The sequence below is a fragment of the Netta rufina genome (genome assembly GCF_964035555.1).
Source record: "Netta rufina genome assembly, chromosome: 14".
NCBI lineage: Eukaryota > Metazoa > Chordata > Aves > Anseriformes > Anatidae > Netta > Netta rufina.
In genome coordinates, this window is record NC_140137.1 from 15,734,026 (window position 1) to 15,761,752 (window position 27,727).

The following is a 27,727-nucleotide window of genomic DNA, read 5'->3' on the forward strand; positions in this document are numbered from 1 at the left end:
GCAGCGACGTCACGAGCGGCGTGCGAGCCTGACGTGCGGCGATGACGTCACGGCGGAGGGCGGGCGCCGCGTCGCGATTGGCCGCAGCCTCCCCGTCCCCGCTGCGGGCCTTCCCCGCCCTTTGAGGGAGAGCGCGGTGAGGTCCCGCCCTCGGGACTCGATTGGCTGAGCGCCGCCGGCGGAGGGCTGCGATTGGCTGGAGGCGGCGTCCGTCAGCGCGCGCAGGCCTGGCGCGGCCTGCGCGGAGCAGCGGGAGGCCATTGTGGCTGGGGCGGCCCTGCGAGGAGGAGGCGGCGGCCGCGGAGGAGGAGAGGGAGGAGGAGGCGGCGGCTGTGGCGGCGGGGGGGGGCTGCCGCCGCGGCCCGGCCCGGCCCGCTGGAGCCCGCTGAGGGACGAGACGGTGAGGGAAGGGCCGCGAGGAGGAGGGGGCGGCGGGGTCGGAGCGAGCCCAGCCCTGAGGCGAGCGGAGCCCCGGCCCCACAGCGGGGAGAGGGCGCGGGCCCCGACCCGGGCAGGGCCCTGGGGAGGGGGGGAGGCGAGGAGGCGAGGAGCTGCCCCCGGGTCAGCCTCCTCAGGGCGGGTGGGTTGGGGTGCGGGCAGGGCCCGGGGGTGCCCCCAAACCCGCAGTGACCGACCCAGGTGCCGCTGGGCTGCCACAGGGCTGCCAGGAGCCGCACGGGAGGTACCGCGGCGGGGGCTGTGTCTGGGACGTGCACCTGTTGGTATCCTGCTGTAGGGATTGGGGACCGAGCGGTACTGGTTAATTGGCAAAGGTAACGAGGGAATGGGGGAGATACAGAAACAGCACAGAATATCTTCTCTTTTCATGTATAGGTAGCGTGTTCATTCTATATTCTTCCCGTCTGCAGCACGATTTGGCTTGAAGTTTAAAAACCCAAGTTCAGTTTCTTGACGTTCGTATGCTTCATTGTAATAACACCTCTGTATCCAAAATAACACGGGGAATGTGTGCCCCGCTCTTAGAACCTGTTTGTTTCAGAAGCTTTTGGCTTGGAAAATGTCCAGAGGATGAATCTGGTTAATAATAAGTTGCCATTTTAATAAATGACTTGTAGAAAGGTGACTTTAATACAGGCCGTGTATATACATACACACCATAGTGCAGTTGCTTTCAACCCCTGAATATTTCGTACAATTCATAAACCTATTGGAGGTAGGTTGGGTGTTTTTTTTGTTTCCCTGTTTTTGGTTGTTTTATCTTCCATGAGCTCAGGTTGAAAACCACTTCTGTGAGCGCTGTGAACTCACCACATGCAGTAAAATCAACTTCGTGCTTCTTAAGTTTCTCCAACCGTACAAGCAAGCTACTAAGACAAGCACAAAAATCCACACCCAATTTATGCATCTCATGCACGGTCTAGAATAAAAAGATATCCAGAAACTTTGTGATTCGGTGACACGCCATTGTCAATACGTAGAAGTACGTTTGCTGACCATCCTGTGAATGAACGACTTTCACATTTGGCACTGGTCCTGTTTGGTGCAGCTTGTAGCTAGGGAACCATAAATGAAAACATAAATTTCCAAAATGGAAATGAGATTCTTGTATATCAGAAGCATGGAATATGTTGCATACACTGCTAGGTGGAGTGGTGCATCGAATTATTTCAGGCTGGAGAGTAACAGCGCAGGATTATGAAACTCACTTGTCAGATACACTTTTCCTTTGAGCAGTGGGAAGTCTGTTCTTATTCAAGGGGCCTGACCCCCCTCAGAATAGACTCTAAGCCATAAGTCCTGTGAACACCTCCAGTCCCGTGCCACCTAGTTTTATGTTCATGTGTGTCTGAAATAACATATGTGCTGATGCTTCCAAGCAGCTTGCAGCCCAGATGCAAACTAGGGCGCTGCCTGCTGCTTTTCTCCAGGTATTATGGAGGGGCTGGGCTCTCTGCACACTGAATTCCAAAGGATGTCAGAATCTATGATGCTTGTTCGTTGCAGTGCGTGAGACCTGCTCTCGGTCTTGTCTAAAGAGCTCATCCTGGTCTTTAGATAGTTTCCAAAAGATGGCTTTGGACAGACAAGATTTCCTAAAGTTTGGGTTCTCCGGTTTGAGATAACTTCCTTTTCCCACTTCTTCGTTGTCACTGCTACAGAGAAGCAATGATCTTCATTATCCTTTGAAGAGGCACAGCATGATTCTCACATAACTAACAAGTCTTTAACTTGATTACAGCTTAATCAGTTTTTTTTTACTTTTTTTTCCCCCTCTTCTATAAGTCTTTTGCAGAGCTGGGTTTTCACTTTCCAGCTGTGTCTTTCTTGCAGTGTTGGAGATTTACTGAAAATATCAGGACTGCTCAGGGGCCATTAATCAAAAAATTGAGTGCTGCAGAGTGTAGAGCTTTGGAGTAATAAAAAAGGCTGGAAGGAAGAGTGGGTTTGTTCCTAGGGTGTAGCAGGAAAGGTTGAGTGCACTGCGTAAGGCAGGGTTTTGGTCTTATCTAAGTGTGAGCTCATGGTGGAACATGACTGGCCCTGTGTAGGAGATGTATTACTGTTCCCTACTGCTGCTGTGGCAGAGGCAGAAAACTGGTTGCTTCCGTTTTCCTTTTGCTGATCCTTTCTCCCTTGCTTTTTTTTTTTTCCTTAAACTTCTAAGAGGATGTCTCAGGTAAATTTACTGCCTAAATTGCTGCCAGCGATGACCAAATTGAGTACCTGCCTTTTAAAATGCTACTTAGATTCCAGGATGCTAGAAGCTAAATGGGACTCTAGATACTTCTTGAGAATGCCTTAAGACGAGCCATTACCAGATTAACCCCAGTCTCTGGTAGGTTTTGCTGCTCTTCTGCCTGTTTTCCTTGCACGTTTCCTGGTGTTCATCTGCTGATCCCAGCCATGGAGAAGATGCTGCTCCTTCCTGTTTGTGCCAAGGAAGGGAGACATCCAAATGCTAATTCTTGAAGGACTGAAAGCCTTTTGTGTGGCTGTGTGACCTTTTTGGGGGGAGTTCTGGGTTGCTCTTGAGGCTTTTCTGTTTTGCATTGGCTCACAAATATTCTGTAGGCCAGCGAAGAGAGAGAGAACAACTGCTTGTTCTGTAGCTAACAAGGACGTTGTACGGCCTGGCGGTGAGGGCAGCTGCTGAGAGGGAAGGTGATCGGCTTTCATTTCCTGTTTCAAGGAACACTTGACTGCGATTTAGTCTGGGCTGTAATGACACGATCTATCACGTTGAATGTGAAATTAAAAATGGGGGAATTTCTTAGGGACCTCTACGGTAATCACTGAGGTAATTGAGGGCTTGTAAGGTTTGGAGGAGGGATGGATGCCCGGGAAAATGGGAGGTCTACACTCATTACTGCAGTGCTTTAGAGCTAAAGAGGTTTAGTGCCTAACCTTGCTCTTGGATGTAATTATGTACATCTGATTTGTTCCTGACAGCTGTTAGTGTGGCACAGAAACCTCCAGTGAAGTAGAGTCCATCACTTCCTTAGGGAATCTTCTAGAGTGCTTCGCTGCTCCTATTTTTACAAACTGGCTTTTGTTTCGTCGTCTTCTCTTCCTCTCCCCTCTTTCAAACTGTCTAATCAACATCCTTATAGCTCATTGCTAATCATCACATCCACTCTGTCCGTGGAGAATACATTATTTCATTCTTCCTTTCTTCAGTCTCTCATGCCTTTCCTCCTCTCCTCTTTTTCTGGGTAACCAACCCAGTTAATGTGACATTTTTTCCTCTCAGATCTTGCTCCGTACTGCCCTCTGCACTTCAGTCTGTGTCTTTGTAAAAATCCAGTTGCAGCTTTGAGCAGGAGGCCGTTTAGAACTGCTTGGGAGAGGCCAGCTGCAGAGTGTCACTGTCTGGATGGTATTTCTTTTTCATACAGTTTGCTTTTCCCTTCTTTAAAGGGAACTCTTTGATCCTTGTAGGGCTTTAAGCACACTAACAAATAGCATGAGATGTCGGTGTGCATTTAAGATAAAAGGAGGAGGAGAGTGGGTTGAGATAGCCGTAGCTCTGAGCTACGGAGTTTCCTTCACGTTGTAGAGAAAAAGCTGTTGGATTAGGGCATTACTGTTTGTTTTTGCAGTTGTTTACTTGGATGCCTTTTGTGTTGGGGATTGGAATAGAAACATGTGTTTGCTTACAGCTGTGAAGGTTATAATTATTTGTTGTCTTGTCTGCAGGAATTTTTCATTAGCAGTAGTAATAAGTGAGGTTGAAAGAATGCTTATTAAAGAGTATGCTACTGAAAAGTTTAATTGTATTAAAATATATTTTCCAACTTGTTTGCCTTGAATTAGTCAGAGATTGAACATCTGTTTTCTTTTTTTTTTTCTTCAAGATCTTGAAACCTGTACCAGGTCCTTGAGAGAGAAAACTACATGACACTACACCATGAGTGACAGTAAATGTGATAGTCAGTTTTACAGTGTTCAAGTTGCAGATTCAACGTTCACTGTACTAAAACGTTATCAGCAATTGAAGCCCATAGGATCAGGGGCACAGGGCATTGTTTGGTGAGTAAAAATAATTTATTAAAACATAAAAAGCTCTAAATACATAACAAAATTTGATTGTATTAGTGATAGAGGTGCCAGGATGTCAAATGTTGATGCTAATTTCTGTCTCTTGCTACAGGGTTATGATGGACTAAATAGATACTAAAATACCTGCCTGCAGTAGTTCATGTGCAAAACTAGCTTTTTTATTTTGGCTTTAGTGGAAAAGTAATATTTATGTAACTGCATAAATTAAGAGGGTCAGCAAACTTCCTTCTCATTAACCACTTTATTTTTGTTTCTACTTCTCACATTCCCCATGTAGTCATGATATTACAGTGTAAGGAATGACAATGAGATGGTGAGAGATTCTGGGTTTTACTCGTTTCTTCATCATGGCCCCCTTTCTTCTCCCCCTTTTATTCCCGATCACTCCTGTCCATTTCTAGGAGCCATCCATGCAGTGCCTTGCCATTAACTGGCAGGACGAGGCAAGTCAGTGTCATTGTCACTCCATGGATTAACCAGGAAGGGATGCTGTGTGAGGGGTTGGGCTGGCCGTCACTTCCTTGGTGTGTCACCTCAGCTCTGTGTCCAGCCTCCACTGGCCCAGGACGAGAGAGTCGTTAGTCTGATCCTGAACCTTAGTCTCTTGTATGGCACCACACCTCTGGGCCAGCTAAAGGTAAACACTTTCAAATGTTTTTTAGACTGCAGCAATCCATTCTGCACTGCTCACTGCCAGCCCTTATTTTGTTGGGCAAAACTTACTTGGTAACAAGGGAAATGTTTATCGATGCGGTTTTACAATTCCTTACACACGGGAGTAAGCAGATAGGCTTAGGAACTCTAATATTAGACTTGATCAGAACAGCGTGGTGGGTTGTTCGTGCTTTAAATCCAGCCTGTGGTTTTTGTTTGTCTACAAATTCTGCAGAATAAGTGTGATGACTCATATTGTCAGCAACTCCTTATACTGCACCTGCCCGTGTCTTCTTAGCCTTTTAGTTTCTGTGTGAACATAGCTTTATTTAAAAATAAAATGACTTTGCTGTTCTTATTGCCCTGCTTAAATAGATGAAAAATAAGCAAGATGAGACCACCTTGTTTCGTTCTTCTTTAGTGGGCTGAGTGATGAATGGGTAGACATGCTAGATCTTCATGTTAGTGTTTCGTAAGAGTTAGTATAGGATATAAAGAATACACATACAGAACCAGCATAACATTAAGTGTATTTATGTATTCTAGATGGCATAAAAGAATTCAGGGTGGTGGTAATTGCTGCTTCTTTCATTGGAAGCAGTGCATAAACTATATGACTTAAGCTAGGCGTCTGCTGCAAAGCAAAGTTGGGGTTGTGTTAAGGTCAACATCTTGGGTGGAGAAAGGGATGATCTGATTTATTGACTTGTTTTGAGAATACTTGATATTTTGGAACAACAGGCTAAAACATTGCATAAATTCTCATCTTCATGTGAAACATCTCAAAACTGGGTCCAAGTTGAAGAAGGTGCAAAATCCTAATTTCTCCATAAAAGTCCTTAAAATGCACAAAGGAGATATGCAAAATACACGGATATATAATGTAGAAATGTCACCATAAGATGACTTCTGTGCTGTCATTTTTGGCTGGGAAAATGTCAGTGGCATTCGTGTGATACACATGTATGATAGTTTTTTTTTTTTTTTTTTTTTTTTTTAAATCATCCTGTGCTTAACACAAACATTACGAAAAATATTTCTGGGGTTTTGTGTGTAGTATTTTTTTGGTGAGGAGTTCTTAAAACCAGGCATATTACTTCAGTAGTGAGAGGTCTGAATTCTGCTGTTGTTTTTCTTCCAAATATTAATGGGAAACTTCATTGGTATTATTGCTGCTTATTTTTCTACATCTTATATTAAGAAAAAACTAACTAGTTAAAAATACGAAGAACAGTGATAAAGGAAATACGAAATGAGAGCTCTATATACATGAAAAGGGAACTTGATTGCTATCTAGAGGGTGTTTCTGTACGAAGTTCACTTCTGTATGTGACTTTTCACACTTTTCTCCTGGACCATTTACATATTTGAAACCTTACGATCTATTTGCCACTGAGTAACCGCTTGCACAAAATTGCTTGAAATTTTTCTTTGACTTCCTGTCATCATTTTTTTCCTGTCTTGCCCTTGATTTCCTACATTTTTCTAGTAAATCTGATTTTTCTGTCCCAATAAATTTCTTTTGTCCTTCAGTGCAGCAAAACCACAATCATATTCGTAGACTCATTTGAGCTTGGACTGTTGATAACTTTATTTACAGTTGCACTTTAAGAAATTGTGGGGAGAAGTTTGTTGCTGCATGCAAACTTGTATTTAGGCAGTAGGGAAGTTAGTGAAGTGGAACTGGCAGAGCAGGAATCCATGGTAGTAGCATATTGCAGTTCAAAGAGAAAGTCCTTTGCCTACAGATCTGAAGGGTAATTTCTTGCTGTAGTTTAGGTCGTAATGTTTTGTTTATAATTTCATCACGTATGTGACATTGTTACTCCTAATATTAAATGTTTGCTCAAGATGCAAATCTATTACAAGTGCAGGGAAGACCTTACTACAGTTCACCATGATTTTTATGCCTACATAGAATTGTGATATTTAGAAGTATGCTTTTGGTGGTAAAAGATGTTATATTTTTCTTGGTAATTACTTCATGCTCATACATTTTTTACTGTTTTTTTTTCTTTTCCCTACCAGTCTGTTTTTAATTTTGGATATGAAGGTAGCAGATGCAGCTGCAGATTCTTTTTTGAGATGCAGTGTCAGTCACTTTCATGTAGATAAATAAGCAAAATGAAAGGTACAGGTGACTTTTTTTTTATATGTGCTGAGGATGAGTCATGACACATACCAGATTTGTCAGGTGGCAGAGGGATACTTTGCCTAAAATTGCTCGTATGCCCCTCTGCTGCAGTCACCTAGCTAGCTGTGATTGGCTTGGACACCTTTTTTTCATATAGATCCTGTTGATTATTAGCTTTGTAGTAATTCCCAGGCACTGTTAGTCATTAATGTATGTGAAACTTTTTTTACGTATTATGCCTTCTAGGTGAAGTGAATAATATTGAAGCATCAGTGCTCCATATTTGGGAGGAAAATAGTTTGTGCAATTGCCTGCCCTCCCATTTTGTGTTTTGTTTCACATAGACATAAAGGCTTTAAATTTGAGAGTGATCATACGTCACTGAATAATGACCTGTGTATTTTGCAGAACTATGTTGAAATAAATGCTAGCAAGCCTTTAATGAAAGTGGTGCATTGATTCAAATCTGGGACAAGAAAACATCGTTTTGCAAGCAAATCCTGCTTAGTGGTGTATTGCTTTTTCCATTAGGGAAAGTAGTGGCTTGATGCTGGTAAACTTTGTATGATTTGAGTATTTCTATCACAGATGAGCTGTTCTTTTGTAAGAGTACTATAATCTGGTGGTCCTTTTAAGCCTGGTGTTGTACATGCCTTGATGAGACAGGGAAGGAATTTGCAAAGAAATGTTCTGGGAAAATGTATGTTTCTTTCCTACCCTGTCAAAGTAATATTAAATGGAAGTAATATGGGAATCTTTATTTAAAGCTACAGAGGTAGGAGACTGGAACATCTGTGTTTTTTATGGTATGCATTTGCAGATAATTTGCTAAATAGTCTCTGTGTTAATAATGAGGATATTTAGACTTCAGATAATTTAGCCTTAGATTCTCAGAGCTGTTAAAGCAAGTTTGCATCTGTATCTCAAATTGCAGAGGGAACGAACAAGGACAACTGAAAAATGCCAGATGAATGGCCATTTTCATTTTTAAACCGTTGTATTGCTCCCTGGGATCTGGGAGCTTTCCATATTTCACCATTCTATGGATTTTTATTTTGTGCGAAACCAGATGATGAGTGTCATTTTCTGCTAAGCATTAAAATTGCTATGAATTGTAAGTTATTCACATGCAGGAGGAGTGCATTGACACCTGTGGAACAGATCAGGTGCTGTGACTATCCTTTAGGAAAATTCCTCCTGCAAATGTTAAATGACTGTCAGCAGTGCTGTCCCAAAAAAAGGCCTAAGTATACAGATTAGGCAACTGAAATACTTATTAATTTAAAATAAGCTTAACATATTTTTCCATGTATTGAGTCAGCATATACTGTCTTATTGGGGGGGGGGGGCACAGAAGACTTCTTGTAAGATTGTTAGTGCCTTTATTTAACCTAATTCTGTTTTTAAGGAATGTACATTTTGTAAATGTAAATTAGATGAAGCTGCTTAGTTGATACTAATTTTTGCAAATCTCGATTTATTTCCTTGTTCCTACCTGCCCTTTTCCCCCACCTCTCCCCAAAACAGACTTCAGCTTAAGTTGTTTGTCTTTTTGAAAACTTCTAGTGCTGCGTTTGATACAGTCCTTGGAATAAATGTTGCTGTAAAGAAGTTGAGTCGTCCTTTTCAGAATCAAACCCATGCAAAAAGAGCTTACAGAGAGCTTGTTCTTTTAAAATGTGTCAACCACAAAAATGTAAGTTTGGCTTTATATTTCCCTCTTTCATCTTAGAGTAATTTGTCTTAAAAGCTCTCTTGTTATCGATAACCAAAATACCAGAAAAATGGTGAAATTGGTGTGGGTAATAGAATTTACACGATGTGTGGTTGAGCTCTTGGGCGAGCTGTTTGGTTGTTAAGAGGATGAAGTGCCAAGAGCAGGAGGTTCTTGTTGCAGTGCTGTTGTGGATTTACCTTCAGTGTAGACTTTGTAAAGATGACATTGCTGTAGTGTGTTTGCTCTTTTAGTCCTGTTAAGCGAACGAAGCCTGTCTGGCAGATGGTTTGGCTCTTGTAACTGCACTGTAGTTATATTTTCTGAGCTTAGGCAAGATTTGTATTAAATACAGTATTTAACTGGTAGGTTTGGAGGGTGCAGTGATGTAGCTTAAAAAAAGGGTGCCGTCTAGGCACTTGAGAGGGAGATAGGTGTCATGTAACTTCAAAAAGAAAAATGTTTCTGCGGTCTCAGTTCCTTCAGCATATGTGCTGTAGTTCTGAACTGTTTTTGAAACAGCAGTTTTTCAGTGTAAGTGAATTAAGTGAAACCAAGTAATATTTAAATTTTGTATATTACCAGTGTGCCTTTGATTTTGAATAATTTCTGCAATAAATAAGTTTTTACTTGAATTAAAGCTGAAACTTCTTCTAATGTTTTTCCTTTATAGATAATTAGTTTATTAAATGTATTTACACCACAGAAATCACTAGAAGAATTTCAGGATGTGTAAGTACTAGATTTTTTTGTTTTAATTTTCCTGACAAATAGTAGCATAAGCCATAGAGCTATATTTCTACCATCTTACAGACTTTATACTTTGAATACAGAGGGTAGCTAAAAGAGTAAATCCAGGCTTTAGTTAGTCTTTCTGGATGTTTCTGAAAGAAAGAAAAAAATAAGATGTTTTACTACACTCATAAGATGGAAGTGTAGGTCATTTCAGTGCATATGCTGTTGTGGTTAGTGAATGGGCTTGGGTAAAAGGGTATGTGTGTCTTTGAGTGGGTAAGCAAATGGTATTTTAACTTGAAAATTAATCGTTCCTTATTAGTCCTTACAATATTTTTTTGGGGTGTGTGGGGTGTAATTACAGTGAAAGGAAACATCAAGTCCTGATGCATTGCAGCATCTGCAATTTCTTTATCAATTTCAGTCAGTCTGAGTTTTTCGTGCTGTATCAATTTAGAAAACTCAGAATTATTATTCTGACTGCCATTTCTAAAACTAGCTAAATTCTAATTTCTTGTGATGGACTACTGAATATTTTTTTCACTTTTAATAGTTAGACTATTTGAGTAGATAACAATATAATTTTGAAATGATGGTAATGCATAAGAAATGCATTTTAAATTTGGTGACTTTTTGACTCAGGGTGTCTCAATATTTTCTTTCTTATGCTTTAGATACTTGGTTATGGAGCTGATGGATGCCAATTTGTGCCAAGTTATTCATATGGAATTGGATCATGAAAGAATGTCCTATCTTCTTTACCAGATGCTATGTGGTATCAAACATCTTCACTCAGCTGGTATCATCCACAGAGTAGGTAGTATTAGATCGTTAACGATACTCTATGAACACATATTCTTAAGAACTGGAGATCTGATTTGGAAGAGAATCCAGTCTAGGAGAGGAACAGAACAGGGATAGCTCAAAGGAATATACCTAGAGATGACTTAAGAGTCTGTGACCAAATAGAACTTTGAAATAATCTGTGTGACTCCCACCTCTGTTATTAATAGATGAATATTGAAATGCGATATCCTTCACATGGCCCAGCATTATAGCAAGATGAGAGGACAACAAATTTCATTGCCAACAACTGTAAATAATTATTCTGTTATTTCAGGAGAAAAGTCTGAGTAGAAGATTAGAAACTCCAAGCCAGCTGGTTCAATACTGTTCTGCAGAAACTTGTTGCCTTCCTAAAATGTTCACACTTGATCTATTTGCATGTCCCCATCGTCTCCCTTGAGAAAATAATATTTTGTACCTGAAAGCATAGTTCATGTGACTGAAACCAAGTCAAACATTTGAGCAGAATTAAATGTGCATCTGTAATTCAGTGACTTGTGATAATCTGTGAATAAAAAAGTGCTTTAGTTTTTCCTGTGCTGTATATTCCTTTGGGTGCAATAATGCTTTTTCCCATGAGGCAGATATCTTTAAATATGTTATTTTTCTCTCTGCCCACCGGATGGCTTTGTATTTTCTCTACATCATAATTTTAACAGTGAAATTTGCTAATCAAAATAATGCAGGTGGCTTATCTGTCATTAACAAATGCAGTTATTAATGTATTGTGTTGTGCCACTTTCTACTACAGACACCTGACAGATTCATACAATCTCCTTTTCTATGCAACTATTATTCATACCCAAAATAGGTCCACTCAATGTGTTAAAGGAAGTACATAAATGTACACATTGTGCATTACAGAATGTAAGGTAACTGACTATGCTGTCACTGCACAACTGTGTAGATTAAAAGTCTGCAGATGATGTTGATTCGGTATTTCCCTGACTTTTGAGCACTGAGCTGTGCAGCATTTCACTTCTCTCTGGTCTGTGTATATATAAACCAGCAGAAATACCAGAACACAAATGTAAAGTTGTTATGTGAGGTGAACTTGGGGAGTGGGGAGTAATGTATTATCCAGTATGTTGAGCCTTCCTTAACTGAAATAATTTCTTGTTAGGATTTGAAACCCAGCAACATAGTAGTAAAATCAGATTGTACGCTCAAAATCCTTGATTTTGGACTGGCGAGAACAGCGTGTACTAATTTTATGATGACTCCATATGTAGTAACACGGTATTACAGAGCACCAGAGGTTATCCTTGGAATGGGCTATAAAGAAAATGGTAAGTTACTGGAGCAACACTTTAAAATCTCTTTAACAATCTTTTGTCTAAATCATATCTGTCTCAGAACATAACAGCTTTAAAAGATCAGGGCAGAGCTGGTTTCCTCTGCCATGTCTGTTTTTAAACAAAGTGTGCTAATGACATTACTGGAAATAACAACAAAAATATACACTGGTTATTTTGGAGAATGTAATAGTTTTCTGCTGCATGCTTATCTCTAATGTATACTGTTCCTGCTCCCCTGCTGTTGTTTTATCTTCTCATGTGTTGTCCTGGTGTCATTTTCTTTACCCTAAAAAAAAAGTGAGACATTTATGCTGGATGATACTTTAAAATAATGATCATTGTATAAATAATAAACCCTTATATCAGTGTAAATTTTATTGTGAAGCATCTTTTTACATTCTGACCCTTTTATGTCTGTGATTATTAAAATCTATTTCAGATTCCTAGGAGAAACAATGTCTTATATTCCCTTAAATCTGCAAAGCACTTAAAAAGACTGGGTGTTATGCTATAGTTGAACTATTTTTAATGCCTTGAACATCCAGCCAACGAACTTGTGTATTAGTGTTTTACGTGCTGATTTTTACTAGCTGTGGAGTAATATGCTGCCTCCTCTGATTTTTTATCTTAGTACATCTTTTTGCTTTGTCATTGGGGCTTGGGGGTATCGTACTTTCTGTAACTTTGGCTGCCTAATACAAGGGACTCACAGGACCTTGCTGAGCCACTTAAGAGTTTACATTGATGCGTGTGGCAGCTTGTACTACGGCAAATACTCATGTGGATGAGAACATTAATAGAGGCAGTTCTGGATAGGACAGGAAAATAATTGCAGGACTATAAATGTGCAGTGTGAAGTTACAAATAAATAATCATCGTATTTAAAAAATCTTTAATCTTTTGTCCTTGTTGCACCTAACATATGATAGTGGATATCTGGTCTGTTGGGTGCATTATGGCAGAAATGGTCCTCCATAAGGTCCTGTTCCCAGGAAGAGATTGTATCCTTCTTCATGGTTGTTTCAGAAATGTAAACACTATTTATATTTTTACAAAATGCTAAAACCACAATTTAGCAACAGTTAAGTTAGTCGGTGTTGAAATGATTGAAAATTCATGTTAACAGTTTGTTTTTCCACATTGTTGTGTTTTATTGTAGATGCTAGATGTTTTTGTTTTTTTCCTCACTTTTGTTCATGAGACTTCATAATTTGATCATCTCATTTTTACTTTCAGTTGATATCTGGTCAGTTGGGTGCATCATGGGAGAATTGGTGAAAGGTTGTGTGATTTTCCAAGGCACTGATCGTATCCTTCCCTAGTCATCCTTGAACCCCATTCCACTTCCAACAGAAACACATTTTGACCTGTATAAGTATAAAAGCATAAATAGTGTTTTCCATAATGTTTTAATAGATCTACTGTAATATATGAAATTAGTGTCATTAGCCAAATCGTTAAGCCTTCCCATTTTATTTTTGTAGTAGCCTATTTACTGTAATTTGTATTGATTGAATCCATAGGATTTACATTAAGAACTTCAGCTTTTCTAGCTTTAAAAGGATACTGTTAGATTAAAAAATAAACACCAGTAAGTATATTTTCTTACTATTGTTCTTTGTAGATAAGTGTAATAAGCAAAAGCCTACAAATTTACTTCTTACTATGCATGCATTTTTGCTTCCTATTTTGTTGAACAGTGAACTTTTTTTTTAATGTACGAGTTTTTGAGTTTGTTAGATTTTTTTTTCTTGCTCATTAGGACACTGCTGTCCAGCAAGTGCTAATTGCAAGCACACTGCATGAGATATTAAGAAAAAATATTATTTAATACAAAAGGAACAATAATTTTTCTTTTGGAATTTTTGTTTTCATTTTATGAAAACTTTATTTCAGGCCTACTTTTTCTTAAGATTCCCCCATCTCCCTCTCCAGTATTTTTGATCCAAATTTGTCTTCACATAATTGTGCTTCCTTGTATGATAGGAATTACAGGAAAATTTTCTGTATTAAAACCATATATTTTTGTATATACCTTAGTTTGGAAATCTCAAGAACAGTGGATCAGAGACAAGCCCCTATGCTGTGTTAAGTGAACAAAAATAATCATTTAATTGAATGCATGTTCCTTGAAGAATTTGATGCATTTCAAAGTATTTCCCTAGAAACAAAATTTAAAACACTTGACTCGTTATCAAGTTGCAATTAAAAAAAAATGGAGTGAAACCAATTCTCTTCTCCTTTATAATGAATCGTCTTGTGAAGTAGTAGTGTTGTAGGACTAGACGTTCCAAGTTTATCAGTAAATATATAGAAAGCAGAAGGTGCAATTAAACCACAATTGCCATGTGTGGCTGTATGCCTTAAGAAGCCCTAGCTACTTGAGGTCCAACATTTTGAAGAAGGTCTATTTTTTTCTTGTCAGCAAGTAAATGTTGGGTCTACCACTTTGAATATCAAATATATGTTCACATAATCTGTTTATAGATACCTCTGTACCTTACAGAGGGGTAGATTAAATTTGAATACTAATTTTCATGACACTAATCTTCAGCAGTTGATCATGCATTATTTAGTAGCATAAATGATTAATTGTTAAATAAGTCTGTTTTCCACCTTTCTTTCTTTCTATACTTATTGTTTTAACTTTCAAAGCCTTCAGACCAACCTAACACAATTCTTCATGTATGTTATATGTCTTTCACCTGCATGTCAGCATGGGCTATTTTGGTTCATTCATGATAAATGAAGGAAATTTTGTCCATATTTTTGAATATGCGAATTATCATCTGTGGTTCTCTGAAGCTCCACCAGTCTATATTTCAAGGAGTCTCCCCTTATATCTTACCAGAATGCATAGCTGATCTTAGAGTTTTTTTTTTTTTTTTTTTTTTTTTTTTTCTGGTAAGACTTTCGGTTCCCTTTAATGTGAAATACTGACAACTATTCATGTTGTTGACTTACGCAGTTACCAGTCTGGAAAAGTTTCAGATTGTCATTTTCATTTAGCTGCAGCTGCAAGACTGTTTTGACTGTGTGGTTTATGGGGGATGCTAGTGTGCATGGCCATGAAATTTTCCCTTTTACAAAACGTTTTTTGACTTAAGTTTTGAAATGTCATAGTATTGGGGTATTTAGAGCAGGGCCAGTTTCAGTACCTTCCCTAATGATGTGCCCTTGACTATATTCAGGAGAACCTGCTCTTAGATCCAGTAGTTTGTATCCCGACAGGGGTTTCTCAGGGAATTGCAGCATTGCCCTGGGCAGGCTGAGATGCTCCACGTTGTCAGAGCGATGGATGGGCTGAGCCTGCTCCTGACGGGTGCTGAGAGCATAAACTGGCCCGAGTGGCTGGCGGTTGCTATTGCGTTGGAGATGAAAAATGTAGAAAAACTATGCAACATAGATACTGAAGATGAAATAATGGAAAGCATAGCAGCACCAGAGAATGTTTTTAATGCTCTTGCTACCCAGGTGGTGAAAGCAACTGCCTGACTGATGGAAAAAGCATGAGGTCATAGTCATGATTTATTGGGGGAAAATTGTGCTTTATTATAATTGTAATAAGGACTCTGTTTCCAACTTCTCTTCTTCCAGACAGACAAAGTAGGCAGGCACACTTGGTATGGACTGGTTTACTATTGACGTTGAGGTCACTTACTTGACCAGGAAGGGAATTCTGTCTGTAGACTGCAAGGTTATTCATAGGATGCTCTGCACATTTTACAGTGAAATTAAGGTTTTCTCCCTGATGGGTTTCTAACAATGGACATTGCTTATTTGATGCCCAACTCTATGTTGGGGAATTCTTTTTTCCATTTTTTTCTCTACAGGTTTTTATTAGTGAAGTAGGATATTTAGTCATCATTGTTCATCCCCTCACCCTGAAACCACAGTAGAGTGGACTTTAATTTGGGTAGCTGGCTAGCCAGGCTACTGTTACTCAGAAAAAAAAGCTTCTTGAAGATGGATTGGTGGAGTTCTTGCAGAAATTAGTTTTCCAACTCAAAACAAAATTTCCTGGTGTATGTCTAAAATTGCATTGTATGTGCTTTGTTTTAGCATGAGAGTTAGTACCGACTTGAATTTTTATTATATTGTTTTTCCATTGGAATGTATACAATAAGCAAATATAATTTTCAATCTTTGCATCTAAAGTTTTAGCATGAAGCAGTGACTATGCATATATTTCTAGTTGTATTTCTGGTGCACTAACTGAAATGAAAAGAGCTTCAGTGTTTTATAAATACTTTAAGTCTACGTGCAGCAAATGTATTTTGTTAGAAAATATGTATGAGGATGGATAGGTTGAAATGATAGGTTATGAATTTATATATAAAGGTTGATGGTTAGACTCTGCTGGAATTGCACATTCTTTTGATCAGAAAAATGTAAAGTATAGGTCTGAGTAAACTTACTGTATTAGTGTCGCTGATACTTAAGTCTTTTACATACTGGTACAGAATTAACACAGTATGTCTTCTCGGTGTGAAAGAGCTCTGTTGTCCTGGCTATCTAAGCTTGCTCAGAGAAGGTTCCAGTGTATCTGTAACATATGTATGTTTCACCAAGTCTAGGGAAAATACCTTGAGATGAAAGAAGGTGCAGTCCAAGAGTAATTTGAGGCACATTTTCAATTGGTAGTATGTAAATCCAATTCCTAAGAAATGTTTAGAATCTGCATTTAAAAACAGTAGTCTTTGATTAGGAGGTTCTTTTGGTTTCATTATATAAAAATATACAGAAATCTGGATTCACTTTTTAGAACCCTTTCAAAGTCAAAAATAAAAAGCAACCAAATGAACGAAAACAAATAGAACGAAACTCCCATAATGTAAAACCTAATTTTCTCATGACATAGGCACAAAATTCCTTACTTTGAAGAATGTGATGTATTTGTGCTTTGGGCTTTTAAAAAAACATACACTTCCTTACTTTCAAAAATCTTCCATGTGATAATATTGTGTACTTCGGAAGATTCAACAGCAGCTTTTCTTTTTTGTCCCTGTAGTTGTTTTGTTATGGATATATTTACCAAACGAAGCTTCTTTTTGACATAACTGTTTTCAAAACTGGCCAATAGCTATTAATTAGCAAAAGATATTTAAGAATAATACATAATGCAGCACTTCTAGTCTGTCTTACAAAGCCCTAAATTTTACATTTTTGTCAATGTAGCTTTTTGCATGGCAGTTCAGAATGTTAATTGATCTTAGAATGAAGTTCTTATTTTTTGTCATTTGTTCAAGTTTTCAACTTTTCAGATTTCTGTAAGTGATATTTCTGTGTAGTGCAGACTTCAAATTCTTCAGCTGATTTTCCTAAAGATATGGTGCAGATATTGATCAGTGGAATAAAGTTATTGAACAGTTAGGAACGCCGTCAGCGGACTTCATGAAGAAACTACAGCCTACAGTGAGGAATTATGTAGAAAACAGGCCCAAATATCCTGGTATTAAATTTGAAGAGCTCTTCCCAGACTGGATATTTCCATCAGAATCTGATCGTGACAAGTTAAAAAGTAAGGCAAACTTTTTTCTCCTTTTCAAGATTTTAATTCAAAATGTCTGCAACGTATGTAATAAATACATATATGTGTATATATGAAATATTATCTTGTAGTGTATTTTATTGCATTACAATGATCATTCATAAAAAAAAGTCAATACAGTGACTCTGCAACAATGAATAGCAACTTACTGTGCATTTACAAATGTATTTTAAATTCAGTAGTTAATGGCAAAAAACTGTGACCCATGCACCAACATGACTGTTCAAAACTGAGTTTGGTTGATGTCAGATGCAGGGCTTATGCTTTGGATTACAGTAAAATAACATTTATGCTAGAGGATTGTGACCTCATTTTGAAAGAAATCTGTACTAGTATAGGAAAGCTTGCATCTCTGAGCCTGTTCTGGTAGTGCAGGTTAATGTTTCTGTGTATTTAGCAAAACGTGGAGCTTTAGTACAAAAAAAAAAATATGTATGGGCAGTGCTCAGTGAGACCTATTTAACCCCACAGGATTAAAAGTTAAGTATTCTCATGTTGCCAACAAATGGAATGTGTTGAAAGGCTTAGATGATTAAGAAATCTGTGTTTTCTGTTCCCAGTACGCATTTTGTCATGTGTTAAAAATCTACAGCTCTTTTATCTGTGTTTTTTCATTTTTTACTTTCTAGCCAGCCAAGCTAGAGATTTATTATCAAAAATGCTTGTAGTAGATCCAGACAAGAGAATTTCTGTAGATGAAGCCTTACGTCATCCTTATATTACTGTCTGGTATGACCCAGCTGAAGCAGAAGCTGTAAGTTTGCATTGCAAATAAATTTTAAGATATCAGTTTAATAATTTTAAAGAATATCTTTAGTTTGAGTCAAGAACATGCTTTGAACTCATATTTTAACTAGTCAAAGTTGCATGTAAAGCATTCAGACCAACAAACCACCTGAAGAACCACCTGGAGTGGAATTGATGTAATAGTTCCCTTTATGGAAAGAGTTGCCTATATGGTGGCAAGCTAGTGCATTTTGAATAGTGGGCTTTTTCAGAGGCCCCATCAAGCCTTGTGAAAAGTTTAATTTCTAATTGATGCTTTTGAACTGCATTTCAGTGGGAGTAGAACCTAAATTCTGGAGACACAAAATGAAAGTAATTTTGAGATGGCTAAGAAGATCACTTAGTTTTTCTTACTATAATTGATTGTGTCGGCCATATGTAATAGGTAAATTACACACTTTCTTTTCTTTGTAGCCTCCACCCCAAATCTATGATGCACAATTGGAAGAAAGAGAACATGCAATTGAAGAATGGAAAGGTAAACAAGTGAGCATGACCGACAAAATTTACTGTAATAACTTAGGTTATAAATGACAGCTCACAGTACACGTGTGTTGGATTGTGTAAATGGAACTCACTACTCAAAATATGCAGTACTACTTATGCCAGTATGAAAAGAAATCAATGAAAAAATGTACTATTTTTGGAATGAATATATGTGCATGTATGTACACATACAGGTAACATTCTGAAGTCTGTTCACCAAAATGTCAGTTTTAATTTTCTTCTTCCCTTCCCTTGAATATTTTGTTGTTAGGTGTTCGTAATCCCAATGATTTTTTTTTCTTGATAGAAAATGCTCTGGAAGAGAAACAAATCAAATGGAATCCATTTGGTTATTACTCAGAATTAGAGGTGTCTTAATCTATTTAAACGTTGTTGCTCCAGGTTTCATTATGCCTATGGATATGCACACTGTTAAAGGAAGGTGTAACTTGGCGTACCTGATGGGACACCAAGAACATGTCATGTTCTTCAAGAGCAGACATTTGTTGATGTCAAAATAAAATTTCCACGGGGGTTTATCTGCATGATATTTTAAATACAAATTTGATTTATGCATTTATTTGCAATTAATTGTAGTGCATTGTAGGTATCGATGTAATATTTTGAGGTGGGATGACTTAGCTATTCTGTTTGTAAAATGTTGATTTTGGCGCATGCTTAATGTCTTTCTGTGATACATAAAACATGTAGGATTCTCTAATTATGTTAATAGGCCTTTAAAAAAAAAATGCCCTTACAGTTGTACTCAGACTGACCCGTAACTATTTAATTGTACCTTTACTCATTTATAAATTATATATAAAGCCTCTGACCTTACAATGTTTTTTCTCTCTCTTCTCTCATTCCTCCCACCTTCCTCTCATCAGAGTTAATATACAAAGAAGTAATGGATTGGGAAGAAAGGAGCAAGAATGGTGTGGTAAAAGATCAGCCCTCAGGTTAGTCATTGTTTCAGTAGCTCTTCTATAACTATGCTGTGTAGGGCTCATCTGGTGGACTAGAGGAGTGAAAAAATCCTACTTACTCCAGGTAGGCAAAAATTCTGTTCCTAAAGACAAGGATTCTGATCGGCCTTTGGAGACCCATGTGCTGTAGTATTTAATTTTTATGAAATAAGTTGTAGGAAAGTGTAAGTCATGGGCGTTCAGCACACTGAACTGCCTTCTCCACACAAGTCTTAGGCATCAAAAGAAATAATCGATGCCATGTTACATCAACTGTTGCGCAGATACCTTTTATGCTGAGCGGTTATTCTTTGTCTCTGTGTGAATGCATACGTTTCATGCAGGGTTAAACATCTTCAGAGCTCCTTTAAAACAGCTAATAGTACAAAGTGTTTGTCTGCAATTGAAGCCTTGATGTTTGCTGCTGTTCTCTTGGTTCAGTAATTGGAGTTGTACTATCTCTTATTAACTATACCTAGATTTCTTGGTATTTGTGCCACTAGGGAATAAAATCTTATGTTGCCTCTTTTTTTTTTTTTTTTTTCCTCCTAGAGAAGGAGAAAAATAATCTATTCTCCTGATATTCACTCCAGGTTTTGCATGTTAAGAAACTTAGTACTTGCTTTTCTACTGTTTATTGATTTGTTATTTTCTAAGAATTTCGCTAGGGAAAATGATGCTCAAAATGATGCTCGGAGCCTAGAAGTGGGGTTATTTGTACTTGCAATATTGTCTTGCCTCAGATTTTATTATGTTTGGTTTACTTAGCACAGATGCAGCAGTGAATAGCAACACCAGTCCTTCCCAGTCATCATCTATCAATGACATTTCATCCATGTCAACAGAGCAAACATTGGCTTCAGATACAGACAGCAGCCTCGATGCCTTGACAGGACCCCTTGAAGGATGCCGATGATCAGCCAGGATTGCAGACTTAACTTTGGAAAAAGAACTCTCGCTTCCATTGGGCCTGAATTGCTTGTAAGTTAATGGAACAAAACTAGAAAAACTCCATGTTCTGCATGTTCTACTAAAGTAATGCCTGTTTTTATTTTTACTCAGTTGTTATGAAACTGCCTGCTTAATGTTGTAGAACTTAAATCAATGTCTAAGGAACAACAACAAAAAATAAATTTAGACACTATAATAGGCTTTTATTTTGTTTCAGCCTATTTCAGGTGAGCAGTTATAATAGATTTTTAACCAATAACTTCTCTTAAATGGGTTCATGAATCTTCAGTACCAACTGGCAGGCTTTTGTGACATCAATGGTTGTTTACATTTTAGTACAGTATTGCTCATTAGTAGGTTTTTTGAATGTATAGTGTCTATGAAGTTTGTTTGAACATGTGACTTTGGCAGTTTGCTTTATTTAACTACTGGAGTGTTGTGTGTAAGTGTTAATTCACATACTGAACACTCAGTACTATATTTAAAGGGCAATTATTTTTACATATAGCACTTTTTATTGAGCCCTTTCTATCCACTTCCTAATAATTCTGTCTATCTTCTTGTAGAAGAGAAAATTGTGAAGTTTAAAGAATGTAGCCATCCCTTCATATTTCACCAATGAATATGTCTCTGACGTTCTTTTCAGTTATTTAAACTGAAGTGGATGGAAGACACACAGTGGCTTAGTTCAATCTTAAGGATGAGTGACTTCTCTGTGAAGTTGTGCCTGTTAAAAGAGGGGAGAGTGCTAAATTGTTCTGTACATTCTGTCTTGCAATAGTGGTCCTTTAACAAAAACAAACAAAAAAGGAAATTATATCTGTGCTTTTCATTCAGTGCAAACTCTGATAAAAGGACAGGTGAATTGGAGAGACTTGCAGCCTAAGTGGCCTGAAAAAGAGCTGCATAAATGTTTTCCATTTTTTAATGGGTCCATGCTATCTAGAGAGTAATTAAGGAAACAAATGTAGTAGCTTTAAGTCATTTGACAATTAAGTTAAAGTATTTACTTAATTGAATTTAGCTCTATTCCCAAATTAGGAAAACCTCTCAATTTCCTACTGGAGAGGGAAAATTAATATATTTAATACATATATATTTTCTAAATACAATGTCAGAGGAGAGGAGCTTATTTGCTGTTTCAATAGAAGCTTGTCGATGCAGTTTTCAGAATTGTATAATACAAACACTGCCTGCACAGTACGTTGAATTCTTAGAAAATGTTTGCAGTAGAGTAGGGCTTAAATTACCTGATGCTACACACTTGTGAATTTGTGCGCATTCACTTTAGAGTGCACAGGTGTGTAAAATTTTGCTAAAGGATCTTATGTGTGCATGTGTGTATGATTAAACTATATAACTATAATAGTAATGGATGTCCAAGATGAGGTAAAACACCACTTTCCTAAAGGCATTGTATTTAGCTGTTGATTCAGATACTGCTGACTTGAATTTAAAAAGAGCACTTATAAAATATACTTGTGCAGCTAGCCACTGCGCTACTGACATGTCTAGTACATTCTTGTAAAAGACAAGTGTCCCTTCTTTCTGACCTTAAGATTTGAAAAAGCAGTAACTTTACGCCAAAATTGCTTTTGTTAAATTGTATCCATGTGTTTTTAAATAGCTTAATTTGGTGTAGCAAAAACTTCACTGTCCCAGAAAAGGAAAATTCAATGAAGTACTTAAGATGTTAACTTCAGAATTTTCGTCTGGAATTATGAACTTTTTATTTAAAAAAATAAATAAATCAGTTTTATTGAATTGTAGGATACTGAGGGCTTTTTGTTGTTGTTGTTTTGTTTTAAACCTATGGATACCTTAGTTTCTTTGGATACTGATGGTACATTTTTATTGTTTTTGTTACTGGAAAAAAATAAATCTAAAATACCTTTTACCAGATAGCAATACAGTACAGGTTGCTATTCTTTTTTTTTTCTTTCTTTTTAATCCTTGTTATTTGTGCCAGTTAAAATTATTAAAGACACCTTTTCAGAAGTAACATTAGTGATTTTGGATTACTTGTAATCCTCCCCCCCTTCCTTCCATATAAGAATATTTTTATATTCTTTATTCACTATGGAAGTCATCTACTGGATTTCATTTTTCAAGATTTATTTTTAGCTTTTTCAAGTGAAGTTGCACTGTACTTTACATTCATCATTTTAACATTTATTGCTTCAGAAGATTTAATGCAACAAATACTCTTCATGTCTTTTGGATATGCTCAAAGTTGAGTTTTTTATATTGGACTTGGGCTGCTCAGCGCTGGGCTGGTTGGACCAGATGGCCTCCAGGTCTCTCCCAACCCAAATTACTCTGTGATTCAAATCGTCTTTTAATGTTGTGTGTGTGTTTGTGTTTTTTTTTTTTAACACAGAACTGCCCTATCCCCAGGATTTGAACTGGTATCTGACCTTCTAGTATATACTGTTATATCAAATATGTAATCTTTGAACAAAATAAGCCCTGAGATTGAGCTTCCTTGTAAATCTTATTGTTTGTAGGAAAAGCCATTTCATACTGTATGTTTTTAATGGCTTCTTGCTATGCCATACTTTGAAGCTTCTAAATTTTACCAAAATGTTACTGCCTTCAAAACATGCATGAAATGAAAAGTGTGAATATTGTGGATTTTGATTCCCGCATAACTTAAAAGCAAACTGCTAATAACCTGAATAGATGTCCAGTTCTTAGAGAAGGCAGATAAACAGATTATATTCAGCAAAACGCATGCAGGATAGATGCATGCTAAAGCTCCCATGCTGTTTCAGTGTGAGCATACAGACTATAAACGCACTGCATGCAGACTTTATACATATTAGTTGTATTCCTGACTACAGATTAAGTTCAGTGCCACATCTGTGAAATGGTTGTCGATGCTGTGAGAACCTCATCATTGATGGAAAGTAAAATGCACATGTATCTTGACAGGGGCTTAAAAGTTGAGAAAGTTTGGTGTGCAATATAATCACTTTTATTCCTAATACTAAAATCATGTATGTAAAGTGATACAATTGACCATTTTTTTGCACTTTGGCTTTTATAAATATTTATATGTATTTAAAGACTAAGAATATGTGAGTGTGTATACATATATATTAGAAACCTGCTCAGTTTTGTAAACATGAATGTTACTTTTCTGTATGAGAGACTTTGTGTTAACACTACTGCAGTATGCATAAACAATTTATAAAATATGACTAATAAGAAGTGGCAGTCAACATAGATGCAATCTGTAATCTTAACTGCTCACCTGAAAAACAACAAAAAAGAGGGATTTATGGCTATCAATCAGATTATTTACCAGAAACATTGTTAGATATATGAACACTGAGTAGCTGAATGGCATTGCAGAAATGGAGTATGTTTTAAAATGTTCTGTACTCATATCGTTTTTCCTCAAAAAAAAAAAAAATCCAATCAAAAAAAAATAACCAACAACCAAACAAAAAAACCACCACCCTTAAAGAAACCTGGCTTTTTGAAATCTGGATAAGCAGCCTGTAAGTGTGCTTTGAGGAAACAGTGTGATATGACAAACTTCATTTTATGTAATGGAAAATGACAAAAACATGAGTAATGAATGGCAAAATCAAGGTTTTGTCTGCACAGATTTTACTAAACAAACAAGTCTGACTGGAAACTAGTGTTTGCAAACAGCCTGTGAAGCTTTATATTGTTTCTGGTAAGGGTTTGCATTTCCTTGTCAAAATAATGAAAATTAAACTGAACTTTAACTCAGAATTAACTGGTTGGTTGTTAAGACTGTTAGGCACTAAAGGACTATTATTTTTTGTCTTTTGGAGTCCTAACAGAGTGCACATACGTTTATTCAAAACTAAGTGTGTGTTGGGGGAAGTAATTCCATATGTTTTATTTTTCTTTACTAAAGGAAAGACCTCAATTTCTAAATCATAATGCTGAATTGGTTTCCTTTTTAGATTGTATTTGGCTTAAAATTATGACTTTACAAACGAAATAGGATTCAGACATTCAAAAAACTGACACACTGAGCCTCCAAAAACTGGGTAAATGAGCCTTTTTTGGCAGAAGTGCAATCCTCCCGTTTGGTGTGCACTGGAAGTTCAGTTGCTGAAGTGCAGACAAATCTTTACTGAGCATAATGCTGTTTTTGAATACAGGTTCAGTCTTGCAGCAATACAGTTTGTGTGGAGCGTTTCATTTGAATTGTGAGTCTTGAAATGGAAGTACTTAGTGTGGTGAGGGGTAAATGCTGACCAGCCTTTGTCTGTATATTCTACATATGTCATATGGATTCTATCAGGGCTTGATGCTAAACTTAGTGATACTGTATACTGGGAACCAAATTCTTTCCTGGGATGTGTATTGTGTAATTCCTGCTCAAAACTGGTTTTGATCCAGGGACACCTGCACCCAGATGCAGAATTTGGACTTAAGTTCCTATAAATGAATCTAGTAACTTCTTTGCTTTTCCACAGTGTCTTTGATTTTTTTCAACATGAAGTATGACAAAAAATGTATTTTGCCTCATTATTTTCCATATATCTTAGATTGTCTATTACATGAGTAATTAGTGATGTTCTAAAAGCTTATTACACAACTTATCAAATCAGTTTTATTTTTTGCCCACTGCATGCTAAAACGTCTGGAGCTAAACTAATGTTTTAAGTAAGCCATCTTTTCTCATATTAGTGTTGGAGGAAGGTGAAGAGAAGATCACCACTTCTGTTTGTGTTTTATTAAATGACTATTTTTGTAGCTAAAGTTTTATTTGTTGGATTTCAATCTTGTAGACTTGCTTTGTTGATATAAATTTACCTGGGTCCGCTATTTCAAAGAAATATATGTATAAGAAGTCCAGTATAAAATTAAAATAATAAAATAGTCTTCTGCAATTTGTTACTGAAAATATGACAAATTATTTTGGTCCAAGAATTAAAAAAAAGAAAATACATTTAAATATTTCAGTTCTTATTCCTTGATGTTGCTGCTTATTTTTTGAAAAGGTGCTTGCAGTTTTGCACAACAGAAATCAACTTTATTAATTGCTGGGTTTGAAGCACTTTAGGATTCTTCTGAATACAACCAGTATATGGTGTTAAAAGGAAAGACAAAAAATCAGATGTATTCAAATTTGGTTTCAGTCTTTTGATCTGATAGATTTGATCAGCATTTTCCTTTACATATAAACCTTTTTTGAGAGATGTGAACTTTGAGATTTTTTTAGGGCTGAAATTTAACACATAGTACGAGATGATTTGAGAAGCATCCCCTACTTAAATGCCTGTAGGGTGACTTGAATAGCAGTGTGACTACCTAGGCATCTATGGTATAAAGAAATGCAAAAGTCTGTCATGTAGCAAGATCAGCTAGCTTTTATTAACATTAGGCTATTCATCCTAAGCTAGATGTATGTGCTGTGGTGAGGCCAGAACATCTGCTTACGAGGGGACTCCACCGTTATAGATACTATGAGGATACCATAGGAAGACAGTGTCTCTAAAATACTGGTCTAAAAGCTTGATGCCTCCTATGGCATACATGAGCTCGTTTTCCAGGCTGGAGTTCGGCACTCCATGGTTTCTTAGGATAATGAAAGCAGAGAAGAAAGCAGTCACGTAAGAACCACATCTTATGTCCACTACCTGAAACAGTAGTCATATTTGTTAACGACAGCAAAGCTAGTTTAATATCCATGAACATGTGCTATTGTATTGTCTTCTACTGGGAAAAAAACTTTTTTGAAAAACCATGTGTGTCACTAGCTTTTCTATGAATTCAGATGCTTAAATTGGTGCTAATTTTTTAAAAGAAAATGTAACAGATGGTTAGCAATGTATTTGTCTGTTTTTGATACCTATATTTTCTTAAATTGTGGCAAACCAAACTTTATAAAATGACTAATGTACATTTTTAGGTTCGTCAGATTCCCGATTTTTCCAAAAGTAAAGTGTGTAAAATTCCAGTTATGCTTCTTTGGAGCTATTGCTTTCAAGTGTTTTATACACTAATAAAATGAACATGATTAGAGAAGTTAGCAATGCATAACTACAATCCCTTTCTTTAAATTGCATGACATGCTGGGTCCCACAGGTGGTTTTAGTTTAGTTTAGTTAAGATACCTAAGTAAGGGCAAATCAGAGATACTTGTGTTTAGTTAACCCAGTACAGCGAAGCCTTATCTGGTCATTAAGATAACTTATAAAGATTATAAGAATTTTCATCTATTTTAAAGAGAGAATATCAAATGGAATTAATGAACTGTTTTGTACAAATACAAATGTTAAATCCAGAGAATATATAATGTAGTTTGCTCCAGAACACATGCTATTAAAGAGTATAATGGGCTCCTTGAGTTATTTGTATTGAAATCCAGTTTTTCCCGATTACTTAAAATAACCACCCTCCCACCCAACTTCAGTTCAAGAACTTTTTTGAAATGCCTTTATCTCCCTTTGAAATGCTTTGTTTGTCTTGTTTTGGCCCTCTTTTCCACCTTCTGTTTACCAAATGTCACAAAAAGTAGCATCAAGCCCTATCACTTGTAATAGTGTTCTGATTTTATGGCCTTAATATTAGTTATGGTATATAATTTCAGAAGAAAGATGTGCTTTGAAGTCTAATTATATAGATACATGTGGCCTCTTCTGCGTATGAAATTAGGCTTTGATTGTCATATCTCATTCTTTACGCTTGTGCAATAGGAACATGTTCCCTTCAATGCAGTGGCTATTTTGTCTGATGCTGGACTTTGTTTTCAGGATGACTAGACAGTATTTTTTGTTTCATGGACAGCAGTCATGCTTCCTTGTTTTTTCGGATTGATTTTTTTAAGGAAACTAGAATTTCATAAGGAAAGCTGTCAATAACTAGTTCTGAAGTGCTAGTTAAAGCCTTGTTCTGATGCTTTTTCTCCAAAAAACGTATCATAAAACAATACTAAAGCCACTGTAAAATTACAAATAAATATGTATACTTAAACAATGTGAGTAGTTTGTTTTATTTACTATAGCTGTGTGTTGTTTCTTGATTATTCTTGTGTTGAAGTGGAACGTTTTATTTAACTAAAAGAATATGTTCTTAGTTTTATAAAACATAATG

General features: G+C 37.0%; 1 protein-coding gene across 3 annotated transcripts; it reads left to right on the forward strand.

Moving 5' to 3' along the window:
* Window positions 1-277: 277 nt before the first annotated feature.
* MAPK9 (mitogen-activated protein kinase 9) lies at window positions 278-27,593 on the forward strand. 3 transcript variants are annotated; one of them, XM_084295127.1, is made up of 12 exons: window positions 278-400; window positions 4,317-4,491; window positions 8,876-9,005; window positions 9,697-9,755; window positions 10,433-10,571; window positions 11,728-11,893; window positions 13,139-13,210; window positions 17,241-17,423; window positions 18,083-18,207; window positions 18,654-18,717; window positions 19,613-19,684; window positions 20,464-27,593. In XM_084295127.1, the coding sequence occupies exons 2-12, from the start codon at window positions 4,370-4,372 to the stop codon at window positions 20,604-20,606; spliced, it is 1,275 nt and encodes a 424-aa protein (XP_084151253.1). In that variant the 5' UTR covers window positions 278-400; window positions 4,317-4,369; the 3' UTR covers window positions 20,607-27,593. The 3 variants fall into 3 exon arrangements, with proteins under 3 accessions (XP_084151253.1, XP_084151254.1, XP_084151255.1); XM_084295128.1 differs by having other exon boundaries at window positions 20,536-27,593; XM_084295129.1 differs by having other exon boundaries at window positions 20,459-20,605.
* The last annotated feature ends 134 nt before the right edge of the window (window positions 27,594-27,727 follow it).

What these genes read in the sequence shown, in the direction of transcription:
- MAPK9 (XM_084295127.1), top strand. Translation starts at nt 4,370, where the DNA reads ATGAGTGACAGTAAATGTGATAGTCAGTTTTACAGTGTTCAAGTTGCA. An exon ending in AATGTGTCAACCACAAAAAT is followed by an intron (nt 9,006 to 9,696) that starts GTAAGTTTGGCT and finishes TTTCCTTTATAG; the next exon opens with ATAATTAGTTTATTAAATGT. An exon ending in CAGCTGGTATCATCCACAGA is followed by an intron (nt 10,572 to 11,727) that starts GTAGGTAGTATT and finishes ATTTCTTGTTAG; the next exon opens with GATTTGAAACCCAGCAACAT.